The sequence below is a fragment of the Aquarana catesbeiana genome, linkage group LG03 (assembly GCF_042186555.1).
Source record: "Aquarana catesbeiana isolate 2022-GZ linkage group LG03, ASM4218655v1, whole genome shotgun sequence".
Lineage (NCBI taxonomy): Eukaryota > Metazoa > Chordata > Amphibia > Anura > Ranidae > Aquarana > Aquarana catesbeiana.
In genome coordinates this window covers 561973465-561987092 of record NC_133326.1, presented here as the reverse complement: position 1 = coordinate 561987092, position 13628 = coordinate 561973465, and the positions used below count along the sequence as shown (strand labels likewise).

At 49.5% G+C, this 13628-nt stretch overlaps 1 protein-coding gene across 1 annotated transcript in view; it reads left to right on the top strand.

Moving 5' to 3' along the window:
* Nucleotides 1-13628, top strand: part of LOC141132865 (solute carrier family 23 member 1-like) — a 147513-nt gene that overhangs the window by 86616 nt on the left and 47269 nt on the right. The window contains exon 2 of the mRNA XM_073621790.1: nt 12806-12970. Within this exon, the coding sequence (XP_073477891.1) occupies nt 12806-12970 (165 nt within the window). The remainder of the gene's footprint in view (nt 1-12805; nt 12971-13628) is intronic.

Genomic DNA, 13628 nt, shown 5'->3' with positions numbered 1-13628 from the left:
ATAACATACACTATGAGCAATCCCCTTAAGAACCCCTCGTCCTCTTCCAAGTCAATCAGTGAGCCGCTCTCTACTCGACCACCAAGTGCGGCCGCACATATGTACGAAATCTCCTTGACTCCCAGCGGCCTATACGCTTAACAGCCGCCTCCAACCCACATCGAGCAGCCTCTGTGGCCACTCCAATGCGGAAGGAGTGCGAAGCATACTGTGTGCAATCCAGACCCACAGCTTTCAAACATTTTTTGAAAACTGCCACAAACTGGAATTTCGACAAAGGTGACCCATCGTTGTGGATCAACAAAACCCCATCCCTTACCGGGCGACATCCCAAAAATTCCCTCACCGCACTCACGGGGCACACCGGGGAGTCCGGCATCCGATATAGCTGCACCTTAACCCCTTTTCCTCTCTGGTCTGTTTTGGACCGTCTCAGCCATACCTCCACGCTAACCCCCCGTGACCGTCACATCCTGTACCCCCAAACCCCCTGGAACCTTCCTAGAAGGACTAACCAGTTCGCTTATCCGGAAGGCACCAAAAAAGGCCAGCGAAAACGCTGCCCGAAATAAAGACACCTCGTATGCCGATGTGCATACCGTGCCCAACTGATCAGATAAAACTTGCAGGTTGCCAAAAGTCAATGGCCTCCTTGTACCCCTACCTTTTCGCGACCGCCGGTAGCCTTTCATTGCTTGTTGATTTCAATTTAATTAATTAATTTTTCATAGTAACATTTTATCTCACACTATTTACTTAATTCTAAACATGAGAGGCACCTTTATCATTGGGGTGATAGAAGTTTAATTTCGAATTGGGTAGTAGTTATTAATTTTAGTTTTTTTCACATATATGGTCATTTCTTTGGTTTAGATCATATTACGGCACTTAGTGGTGGAGCTCCTATATGGTATAGTTCATTGAACACAGATTGTAGCTTATGACATTCTTACCCATTATGGATTAATTTATAAGATAGGGCAGCGCCATCTGTACTCCCAAATTATCTATTATTTCATTGCTTGTCGCACCCAGAAATCCTTTGTATAATCCGTCCCACCCTGCAACTTGAACAAAAATGCCAGAACTGCGAGCTTGCGGTCCATCGCCGAAACCGACACCCCTTGCTCCAGATTCCTGGAGACAAAATAAACAACTAGCAACCTTACCTCTTCAGCTCCAGGGTCCACTCCGACCTGCCTGACAAGCGCCCACCACTCGGACCACACTTTTTCATAAGCCCCCCATGTGGATACACTCACCGAACCTCTTATCCATCGAGCGAGGGCTCCAAAACGATCGACCACAGCCATCGGGGACACCGAACACCCTGCCGGTCCGCTGACGGAGCCAAGCCCCGGAATTTGTCCCACTGGAAACGAGACAAGGCGTCAGCCAACGTGTTATCCACCCCCGGGAGATGCACCGCATACAACAAGATATTCATCTATAGGCAACGCAGCACCAAGTGCCGCAGTATCCGAACGGCAGGTAGCGACGACGCTGAGATGTGGTTAATGACCTGCACCACTCCCAAATTGTCGCAATTCAATCGGATCTTCGAATCCCTGAACGACTCACCCCAAACCTCAACTGCCAGCACCACTGGAAACAGCTCCAGCAGCACCAGGTTTTTACAGAATCCCGCTTCCTGCCACTCCCTGGGCCATGGTTCCGCGCTCCGATGCCCTTGATAGAACGCCCCGTAACCCGAAGACCAAGCTGCGTCAGTGAACAGCTCCAAATCGCAGTTGCTCATAGGGCCAGCTATCCACAGTGATTTACCATTGTATATAGACAAGAAGGTATCCCACACCCTCAAATCCGCCCGATGTTCACGTGTAATTCTAATAAAATGATTAGGGGACCTAACACCTGCTGTGGCTGCCGACAGCCGTCGGCAGAACACCCTGCCCATGGAAATGATGCGACATGCAAAATTCAGCTTTCCCAGCAATGACTGCAGTTTCCTAAGCTGAATCTTGCGCAACACCAAGATCGACCGAATTTCTCCTTTTAGGGACACCAACTTATCCTCCGGCAGTCGACATTCCATAGCTTCGGAATCGATGACTATGCCCAAGAAGCTAAGAATGGTAGTCGGGCCCTCCGTCTTATCACCCGCTAACGGGATACCAAAGGTACCTGCCATGTGCTGTAATGTGGCCAACAGCATCGAACACGTCTGCGACGCTGGGGGCCTGTACATAGGAAGTCGTCCAGGTAATGAATTACGGAATTCAAACCCGAAACATCCCGCACCACCCATTCCACAAAGGAGCTAAAAGTTTCAAATAATGCACATGAGATTGAGCAGCCCATAGGCAAGCAACGATCGACATAAAACCTACCCTCCCAGCAACATCCCAACAACCAAAAACTGTCGGGGTGTACCGGGAGGAGGCGAAAAGCTGATTCGATGTCTGCTTTAGCCATAAGAGCGCCCTTCCTACAGCGTCGCACCCATCCCATAGCCGCATCAAATGACATGTAAGACACTGTGCAAGCATCAGGGTCGATCGCATCGTTGACCGATCCACCCTTTGGTAATGATAAATGGTGTATCAGCCGGAACTTATTCAGCTCCTTCTTGGGGACCACCCCAAGGGGGGAGACCACCAGATTCGGCATCGGCAGCTCCTGAAATGGCTCAGCCATGCGACCCAGTGCCACTTCCTTCCCCAATTTTTCCCCAACCACCGCGGGGTAGGTCAATGCCGATCGCGAATTCTTCGCAACAGGTGGGATAACAGTCAATGAACTAGGGATTCTGAAACCCTCCAAGAACCCTTCCCGCAAAAGCCGGGCGGCCGCCCGGTCCGGGTACCTATTTAGGAAAGGCTGCATCTTTTCCACCCTCACTGGTGTCTTCCCTTTTGCTACCAAGCTCTCCGGGGCGACCCTTCCCTTTTTTAAAACAGCGGGATCCGGGATGAGATCCACCGCAACCTGAGCACTCATGTTTGAAACGACAGGCGCCTCCAAACTTACACGTTCCGTCATTGTATTGCCAACAGACGCCCCATTTTTTGGCGGCCGGCTGTCCGGGGGAAGAAGGACTGCCAGCCCCCCCCCCCTGGAAAAAACTGGTTCGGGGCCCGTGCCGAGGACATAAGCTTCATCCAGAGGCTAATGTCCTTATGGTCCCAGCGAAGGGAGGGACGCACCGCCCTACGTTGCCGGAATTGCTCATCGTACGTGAGCCATGCTGTACCCCCATACACTCTGTAGGCCTCCCCAATGGCGTCCAAGTAGCAAAAGAGCGCCGAACAATGTTCGGGGTTCTTTTCACCAATTACGCGAACGCTTGCAGCCAGTTTGAAAACGTGCGCGGTATCAGACGATACCGCCGTTTCTCCTCCTCCTCCTTTTTGCTATCATCTGGCTTCACCCTATCTAGGTTAAACTTCTCCTAAGGCAGAAGGGAAAAAAATCTCCACATACTCACCCTTCACGATCTTCTCCCTGACTTCTGATTTCAAATGTGACCCAAGCGGCCCTTCGAAATAGACGTATACCTCGCATCTCGCCGCATCCGCAATGCGAACCACATCCGTCTTATTGCCACTTTCCTGGGCCGAACCACCTCTGTCCCCCGCCACTGCCACCACCGTAGTAGTAGCCGGGGCGGACACCGGCAAGGGCACCATCCCAGTGGGCATTGTCGCACCCGTAGCGGCTGAGGGGGGGACCCTGACCCCCCCCCGCCCACTGGCGATACATCACTTGGTGGCACCCACACTGCTGTTTGTGGTGCCTGCCCGCTCGTTCCAGCTCCCGCAAACCCCCCAACAAAGCCTGTAACTGCCCATCAGGCCCTCCAGAAGCAGGCACCGGGCCCGCCAGCCGGGGGTCGACTGCCGCGACTGATAGAGATTGTGGCCCACCCATTGTGGTCCCTGACCCCCCCACGGTAGTTACCCCCAACAACCCCTGTAACCCATTGGTGAGTGTAAGAGAGGAAACAGAAAGTGACTTACCGGGCCGACCAGGGGGTGTCCCCGCCGCCGCTGTTCCCGAATCCGATGGCACCGGATGCTCCTGCCTATCTTCTGCATCAGACCCGCTCAGCTCTCCCTCGGACCGATCCCCGGGCGATTGCAGGGGCTCCGTGTCATCCATCCCCGGAGATGAGGGCCTGGATGCTGCCTTCTCCTGACCGCGCTGGCCATGCCTCCCGACACTGGCTCCTCCCACCGTTGCCGCCGTCCTCCGAACCGGCACACTGGATACCTGGCTGCTGGACCGCCCACTCCTCATTGAAGGGGTACCGCTGCGGACCTCCGAGCCGCCAGCCGAGGATGGGGAAAGCTCGGCGGCCGTTGGCGTCATCCTCCCACGCCGAGACCTCCCCCTGGCTGCGGAAGCAACTAAGGGAGCATCCGTACGCTCATGCTGTCCTCGTCGAGCGGGCGGGGGGGAAACGCTGGGTCGCGCCGATGCCCCGCCCACTGAGCTCCGGCGATGCCGAGGATTCCGTCCAGGACCCACAGCGGCAGAAACTGGGTGCCGTTTTGCCGGTGGGCCTGACGGGTCCCGCTCGGGGGCTCCTAGTGTGGCGAGATGCTCTGGGGGAGGCTCCCGGTGAGAAACGCTCTGGAGGCCACAACCTCCGGGCGTGTGGGAGGTCCTGTCCCCTACCTCCTCTCCTGCCTGGTCTCCGAGGAGCACAGCCACCTGGCTGTGAAGCCATTCAGGGCCGTGGGTGCTAGCGGCAGCCGTAGCTGGGCTAACAAGCGTTCAACGTCCGCCATTGCTCTCTCACAAGATAATAAACTCCTTCCTCTTCTCAAATTCTCCCTGCAATGTTGCCCGGGACACCCCTCCTGCCCCCTAAATAATCTAAACCACTCCCCTCTCTACACTTTCCATCCAATCCCCATCTCACCAACTTTCTAAACAACTTTCATTTTAACCCTTGCTGTACCCTTATCCCCCTGTCATGCCGGCCTTCTACTAGCTCCATTTTATTCCTCCCGCTCCAGGCCTCCATGTTGTCACTACAGAGGGAAAATCTGTCAACCTGCTGGTGAAAAATATTTAAAGTGTTACTAAACCCACAACAGTAAAATCTGTCTGTATATGCAGAATACATAGCTCCCAACTGTCCCTGATTTCGAAGGACTGTCCCTGATTTCGAGCAATGTCCCTCTGTCCCTCATTCCTCCTCAATTGTCCCTCATTTTGGTCTAATCTATGCAGTTGTTTATAAAAATGCACTATTTATCTTTCAAAAAGTGTTTCCCAGTGCTAAACCTTTCATCCAAATTCTAAATTGCTGCATTTGTAAATTTTAAAAGCCAATATAAAGGAATAGTAGTGGTAAAAAAAAAACCCTTGTGGATTTAATTAACCTTTTTTTGGGGGGTTAATTCTCCTTTAAGGGGGTGTGACAGGGGGCATGTACTATGCCTCCATACGTTTGCTAGTAGGTGTCCCTCATTCCCATCTCAAAATGTTGGGAGGTATGAGAATAGCATGCTTGTTAGCACTCACTGTGGAACTTAAGGGGTTAATCCTCTGCATTGTGTAAAAAGGCTCTTTGACACTGTGGACAGATCCTTTCCTCCTGCACTGTCTAGCTTGGCAAGGCCATATGATACAGTGAGGGTAGCTGTCCTGCACATGCTCAGTTTAGTCTCTATTGCTAGAGAGAACATTTTCTGTTTTCAGTTGAACTGTTCAGGTCACATGATATTGACATCACACATGTGGGGGTGTATACAGGCTGTAGTGGAAATCTTCTCCTACCTGAAAACTTAGCACTGGACAAACTGTGCAGTTTATCACGTGACCGTAGTATACAGCAGTGGTGGCCCATGCTTTGTGGGCGCACGGGTGCCCCCCCCCCTGACACCTCCACTGCCCTCCCTATTCATGTGCCCAGCCCCTTTCATCACGCCGACACATTAAATACTATGGCGGGGATAGGCAGGGGGGTGTGTATTTTGAAGCACGTGATTAGAGCCAGATGCTCTAATAGGCTTCAAAATAGGGTGGGCTCGGGGTGCAGAGCACTGCATCCCGATCCCACCCTGTTGTGTGGCATAGCAAATTAATTTTCACTTTTTTCACACTAACGTTCCTCCCTGCCAATCAGCAGGCAGGTCAGTGAGACCTGCCTCCCGATTGGCGGTTCTATTGGATGTCTAATGCTTTGGCGGAAGAGGAGACACAGCAGAGGAAGCCTGAGGAGCCAAGCGGACACAGGAGCCACAGCCACGGCTTCCCGCCACTACAGAAGAGGAGGAGAGGCCATTCACTCCAGGAGAGGAGCAGAGCCCCGCCACACGAGCAGTAAGTGCCGCTGGACTGGCCGTGGGAGGGGGTGTTAGTGAAGTGACAGCCGGGGGACGCGCCTGGCTGCATATGATGGGGCACAAGTGGCTGCATATGATGGGGCACAAGTGGCTGCATATGATGGGGCACAAGTGGCTGCATATGATGGGCATAATGGCTGCATATGATACAGATCAGCAAAAAAAAGGTTTATAGTGGCTTATAATGTTTATAATGTAAAAAGATTTAAGCTGTGGGCACTGTGGCGGGGGGGGGGGGGGGGATATATTTTCATATTACTGGGTTTAGTAACACTTTTTAAAGATGAGGTTTAATCTGCCCCCCACTAGGGTGTCCCTAGGTACTCTGCATTTGCATGCCCACATGTGATGCTGTGCCTCCTATGATTGAAAACTGAAATTCAATAAAGGAAGGTGGCAGGCCAGGGACAGTAAGGCTGGGTAGGAAAGGGCTAAATGTTTTTGGCTGTCCTCCAGGCAGCAAATGGAGTGTAGAGAAGGGAACAAAGAGAAGTCCCTTTTAAGTAAAGCTGTATAACTTTAATAGACACAGTGCATTGAAACACTCGCATGGAGGTATCTTTAACCACTTGACCACTGGGCACTTAAACCCCCTTAATAACCAGACCAATTTTCAGCTTTCAGTGCTCTCACAATTTGAATGACAATTACTCAGTCATGCAACACTGTACCCATATGATATTTTCGTCCTTTTTTTCACACAAATAGCTTTCTTTTGGTGGTATTTGATCACCTCCTGGGTTTTTTATTTTTTGTGCTATAAATGAAAAAAGACCGGAAATTTTGTAAAAAAATGCATTTTTCTTTATTTCTATTAAAATTTTTTGCAAATAAGTAATTTTTCTTCATGAATTTGGCCAAAAATGTATACTGCTACATATCTTTGGTAAAAATAACCCAAATTAGTGGGTATTATTTAGTCTGTGTGAAAGTTATAGGGTCTACAAGCCATGGTGCCACTCACTGAAAATGTATCATTTTGATCACACCTGATGTACTGACAGCCTATCTCATTTCTTGAGACCCTAACAAGCCAGTAAAGTACAAATATCCCCCAAATGACCCCTTTTTGGAAAGTAGACATTCCAAGGTAGTTAGTACAAGGCACATTTAGTTTTTTGAAGTTGTCATTGTTTCCCACAATTCTTTGCAAAATGAAGATTTTTTTTATTTTTATTTTTTTTCACTCCAAATTGTCATTATAACAGGTTATTTCTCTCACATGGCATGTACAGACCACAAATGACACCCCAAAATGTATTCTGCTACTCCTCCTGAGTATGGCGATACCACATGTGTGAGACTTTTACACAGCCTGGCCACATACAGAGTCCCAACATTGAAGTAGCAACTTCATGCGTTCTAGGAGCATAAATTACACATCTAATCTCTCAACCACCTATTACACTTTTGAAGGCCCTGGAGCACCAGGACAATGGAAACGCCCACAAAGTGACCCCATTTTGGAAAGCAAACACCCCAACGTATAATCTATGAGGCATAATGAGTCTTTGGAACGGTTCATTTTTTTCCAGAAGTTTTTGGAAAATGTGGAAAAAAATGAAAACGCATTTTTTTTTTACACAAAGTTGTCCATTTATAAGATATTTCCAACACATAGCATGTACATAGCAAAAATGACACCCCAAAATGTATTCTGCTACTCCTTCTGAGTACGGCGATACCACATGTGTGAGACTTTTACACAGCCTGGCCACATACAGAGTCCCAACATTGAAGTAGCAACTTCATGCGTTCTAGGAGCATAAATTACACATCTAATCTCTCAACCACCTATTACACTTTTGAAGGCCCTGGAGCACCAGGACAATGGAAACGCCCACAAAGTGACCCCATTTTGGAAAGCAAACACCCCAACGTATAATCTATGAGGCATAATGAGTCTTTGGAATGGTTCATTTTTTTCCAGAAGTTTTTGGAAAATGTGGAAAAAAAAAACGCATTTTTTTTTACACAAAGTTGTCCATTTATAAGATATTTCCAACACATAGCATGTACATAGCAAAAATGACAAAAGGGACATAAATTACACATCCAATTTCCTTACAATCTATCACATTTTTGAAGGCCCTTCATATTTCTAACACAGCATGTACATACCAAGAATTACACCCTAAAATACATTCTGCTGAGTAAAGGGTAAACAAAAGATTACCTGTGATTTTAGTAGTGCAATTGTCCACAGGAGGAGAGCCCTGATCCAGGCAGCAGGCAGGGACATGGTCAGCGACAGTGAATGGAGTTGTCCAGGCAGCAGGCAGGAATATTGTCCATAGTCAGTACAGGCAGGGATACTGTCCATATACAGTCCAGGGTCAGTGCAAGTAGAGACGTTGCCAGCAGTGCCAAAATATTGGTCCTGGTAGTAAGCAGGAACACGATCCAAGTAGCAGGCCAGGAAAGAATGGGGACAGGGGTAGAGGCTTCTCCCACCCAAATCTCTTTGAAGCCTCCGAGTCTCCAGACCCTAATCCGGTAATGAGAAAACTAAAAAATCAGTTTTCTTCATCCAGAAAAACATTTCTGGAGCCCCTCACATATGTGAGACCCCTGTGTTCCCACTAGCACAGCAGGGTAAAAGATCAATCCAAGAGGCAGGCAAAAAACGTGGTCAAACAGTCCAGGGTCAGTTCCAGAGCAGGCAGAGGTAGGTACAGTTTAGCGTTCGGCAGAAGCGTGGTCATATAACAGTCCAGGGTCAGTTCCAGAGCAGGCAGAGGTAGGTACAGTTTAACGTTGGGCAGAAGCGTGGTCGTATAACAGGCCAGGGTCAGTTCCGGAGAAGGCAGAAGTATGTTTAGCGTTAGGCAGAAGCTTGGTCGTATAACAGGCCAGGGTCGGTTCCGGAGAAGGCAGAGGTATGTACATTTCAGTGCAGTGGCATAAGGGGTGTGGAGGAAAATGACAGGAAATTAGAATTACGTTTACCATACTTCCCTAATAATGTAGAGAAGTACGGTAACGGCGGAAACATCCAACTATACAGAGGCCTGGTTGGGAGGGACAATCGGGACAATAATACGTGGTGTCTCTTCTAATTCCTCCACTGGAGCACACCCGGCATTTCTTTTGACGTCTGCGGCCTGTTTCATGGGGGGGGGATTTTGTCAGGAAAGTGGCGCTCGTGCAGTCTGCTCACGGAATCAGAGCGAATAGTTTCTGGTGGGCTTTCAGGGTACAAAAGGGCAGAAATAACTTCTTCTTGGTAGTGGAGATAGGATACGGGGTTCTCTGTGGATTTTTGGTAAATAACATAAGTGTTATACATGGCCAAACTGAAAAAATAAATGGACACTTTTTTATACCAGTGGCGGTATTTTCTTGTGGGAAGGTAGGGTTCAATCATCTGATCGTTGAAGTCCACTCCCCCCATAAACAGATTATAATAGTAAATGCAAGCTGGTTTCTGGACTGGGCCGTTTCTTCTTGGGACTTCCACGTAGGTGTCATTATAGATTGTCGTCAGCATGTGGACGTTTCGTCTGTCCCTCCACTTGACAGCCAATAACTCCTGGTTCCGCAAAGATGCGTAGCCTTTCATTGACCAGTTTTTGCGGGAAGCCCTTTCTATTGGCTCTTACTGTACCACATGCTGGGGTGTCTCTCCGGTGAAGATTGCGGAAGAGGGGCAAGCTGGTATAAAAATTATCCACATAAAGATGGTATCCCTTTCCAAGCAGTGGATAGACAAGATCCCAGACCACTCTTCCGCTGGCTCCAATGTACTCTGGGCATTCAGGGGGATGAAGTTGGGAGTCCTTTCTTTCGTACACCCGGAAGGCGTAGATGTACCCAGTGGCTCGGTCGCAAAGTTTGTACACTTTTACCCCATATCGGGCCCTTTTGCTGGGGATGAACTGTTTGATGCCGAGCCTGCCGGAGAATTTTACAAGGGACTCATCCACGGAAATATTCTGTTCGGGGGTGTATAACTGGGGAAATTTTTCAGAGAAATAATTTAGGAGTGGCCAAATTTTAAATAGTTTGTCAAAAGCTGGGTCATTTCGGGTAGGGCACTGGGTGTTGTCATTATAGTGAAGGAACCGCATGATCATTAGGTATCTGGATCTTGGCATAAGGGATGAGAAGAGTGGCATGTGGTGGATGGGTTTGGTAGACCAATAGGAGTACAATTGTTTTTTTTTGTGAGTCCCATAGTAAATGTTAGGCCTAAGAAAATTTTGAATTCCTCTACGGTTAGTTCTCCCCACTCAGAGGGATGGGCGTAACTAGAGCCAGGGTTGCTTACTATGTGCTGCTGTGCGTAGAGGTTGCACTGGGCCACAATGGACGATAGTAAGTCTTCAGTGAAAACCAAGTGGAAAAAATCAATCATGTCAAAATCATCGGTGTTCACCTGGACACCTGGCTGGGCGGAGAAAGGGGGGATATTTGCTGCTCTGGAATTAGGGGGAAGCCACAGGAGGTTTTGAAGGGCATAGGGAAGGCTGGCATGGCCCCTATCCCTTTGGGGCTGAGATGACACCCTACTGGTGCCTGGCCTTTGTTGTAGTGGCCCTGCTCTCGAGGTGGACGGCCCTGCTCTCGAGGTGGACGGCCCTGCTCTCGAGGTGGACGGCCCTGCTCTCGAGGTGGACGGCCCTGCGCTGCTGGTAGTAGGCTGCTGCTCCACGCCAGAACGCCTTCTTTTCACGGGCACACATTCCTCTTCAGATTCTGTATCAGAACCGCTGCTTATCACAGGTTCATAGGTCGAATCGGAATCGGAATTGGACTGAGACCCAGAGAGCTCCCCGCTGCTCTCATCGGTCATGCTTAGACGCTGGTAGGCCTCCTCGGTAGTAAAATATTTCTTTGCCATACTGGTGGCTGATGAGGCTGCACTGCAGAGCACTGTGGTGGAACTGGTGGGCACAGGTGGTACTGGTTGGCACAGGTGGCACTGGTTAGCACAGGTGGCACTGGTGGGCACTGGTGGGTACAGGCGGCACTGGTGGGCACAGGCGGCACTGGTGCTGGTGGGCGCAGACGGCACTGATGTGGCACTGCAGTGGCGCAGGTGGCACTGATGGGCACAGGTGGCACTGGTGTGACACTGGTGTGCACTGTAGTGGCACTGGTGTGGCTCTGGTGGCACTGATTAGCACACAGGCGGCACAGGTGGCACTGGTGGGCACAGGCGGCACTGGGCACTGGCGGCACTGGTGGCACTGATTAACACACAGGCGGGCACAGGTGGCACTGATGGGCACAGGTGGCACTGATGGGCACAGGTGGCACTGATGGGCACAGGTGGCACTGGTGTGCACTGTAGTGGCACTGGTGTGGCTCTGGTGGCACTGGTGTGGCACAGAGGTGGCACTGGTGTGGCACTGGTGGCAGATAGTGACAGATAGTGACAGATGGAACTGTTATGGCACTATTGGGGCACTATTGGGGCACTGCTGGGCACTGCTGAGCACCGTTGGGCACTGCTACAATGTCACAACTCACAGTTAGCACACGATCTGCTCTCCTCTCCTCTCACGCTGCATCGGTGTGAGGAGAGGAGAGCAGTGAACTTGTCATGACCCTGTTTGAGTTCTTTTGTTGATATTTGTGATCGCTCCGTCATTGGACGGATCGATCACATGGTAAAGGGCCGCTGTCATTGGCCCTTTACCGCGATCCGTGTAGCGCCGGGTCCCGTGAACCCGACGAGCACGGATGTTCCCGCGTGCGCGCCCCAGGGGGCGCGCGGGAACGATTCTCCGGGAGGACGTCCTCCCAGAGATAACAAGCCGCCCTGTAGCCGTCATTTGGCTATAGGCCGGTTATTAAGCAGTTAAAATGGCATAATGTGGTCCAGTAGAGCGTCAGTCTCCTGTACAAACTGGCGACAGCCGAATCTTCCTATGGGGCTGTGTGCAGCCGAGCCAGAGTCCTGTCAGCCAGGTTACTTCCGTCTTTCGGGCGGGAGCCAAAGCAAGGTCTGGAACGCAGTCAGCGGGCCTAGGAAGAGGGCTGGAGTGCAGCATACGACGGGAAGATGTAACGGGTATGATGCAACATGTTTTAGAGCGTGCACAGTGATAGGATAGAGGCACTAGCTTGAAAAATGAGCGCGCTGTACCTCTATCCTATCACTATTAAGGTGATTTTCCTTCATTTGGAGAGATTTCCTTTTACTTCCCATTGAGAGTCAGTGGCAGAAAATACAAAATTTTCCCCAACAGGATCGAAAACTAAAACCAAAAGTTTTTGACCCTCACAATAGTCTTCATTCTTCCAAGCAAATAAATGACTTTAAAGATGGATATTAAATGAACCTGAACCAGAGCTGGCAGTTGTGATTCATGGCCACATAGATGACTGATGTAATATGCATTTGATTGATTTCATCCCCATCAGCCTTTTAATTTATTAGGCTGTAATTCTGTCCACAGAAAGATAAAATGTACTAATTATTAACCGATTCGTAGAAGATCCCTGACCTCTAACCAAAGTTCTGATCTTTTTGGCAGATTGAAGATGTCAACCACTACAACATCATTTCTTCCTATAACACCAAAGACCCCGGGGAGAAGGGGAGGAAGAAGGTCAGTCCTGACTATAATGAGCGGAACAAACCAGCATACACAGTGACAGATGTGCCGCCATGGTACTTGTGCATCTTTCTTGGTGTCCAGGTATGTAAGTGGATTTGCATTTTGGAAGGCTATGGTCCACCTTATTATGAGCAAAATAATGAAATGACATGACCAGTGTAAGACCAATATCCCCAACTCTCTCCATAACCCCCCTTTTACCTTTTTAAAACCCCTTTCTCTTTACCCCCCTGTTATATAACAAATAGACCACACACAGGAGTTTGGAGTATAACTGGCCATAGCAGCCTTTTTATTAATAAACTATTAAAATCCAATATTAAATAACTTTTTTAATCAACATATGTATAACTATGTACAACCTTTTAACAACAATTTTAACGCCCAATCTTTTGGTCTTTGTTGGCACCCCAAACTTCACATTCTCCACTTTAAACTTTCCACCAGTACACTGCGGGACCATATTTTACCATACCAGGCCTCCAGCTGCGTTATCAGCTCGGAGACAACCCCCTTCCCGCAGTGCAACCATTTCAGTATTCCAGCCTACCCTTCCGCTGGAAACACACCAGAGGGGCACATACCACCAAATGAGCCCCCCGCCACTTCCATCAGATCTGTTTTCTACCACCATCAGAGACCAAAGATCCCGCCACAGCCCGCAAGGATGACCCCTTAGCCTTAAGGGCCCCTCTACACCCTCAAGGCCCTCTCAATACCATCTTGAAGACCTAGTGCC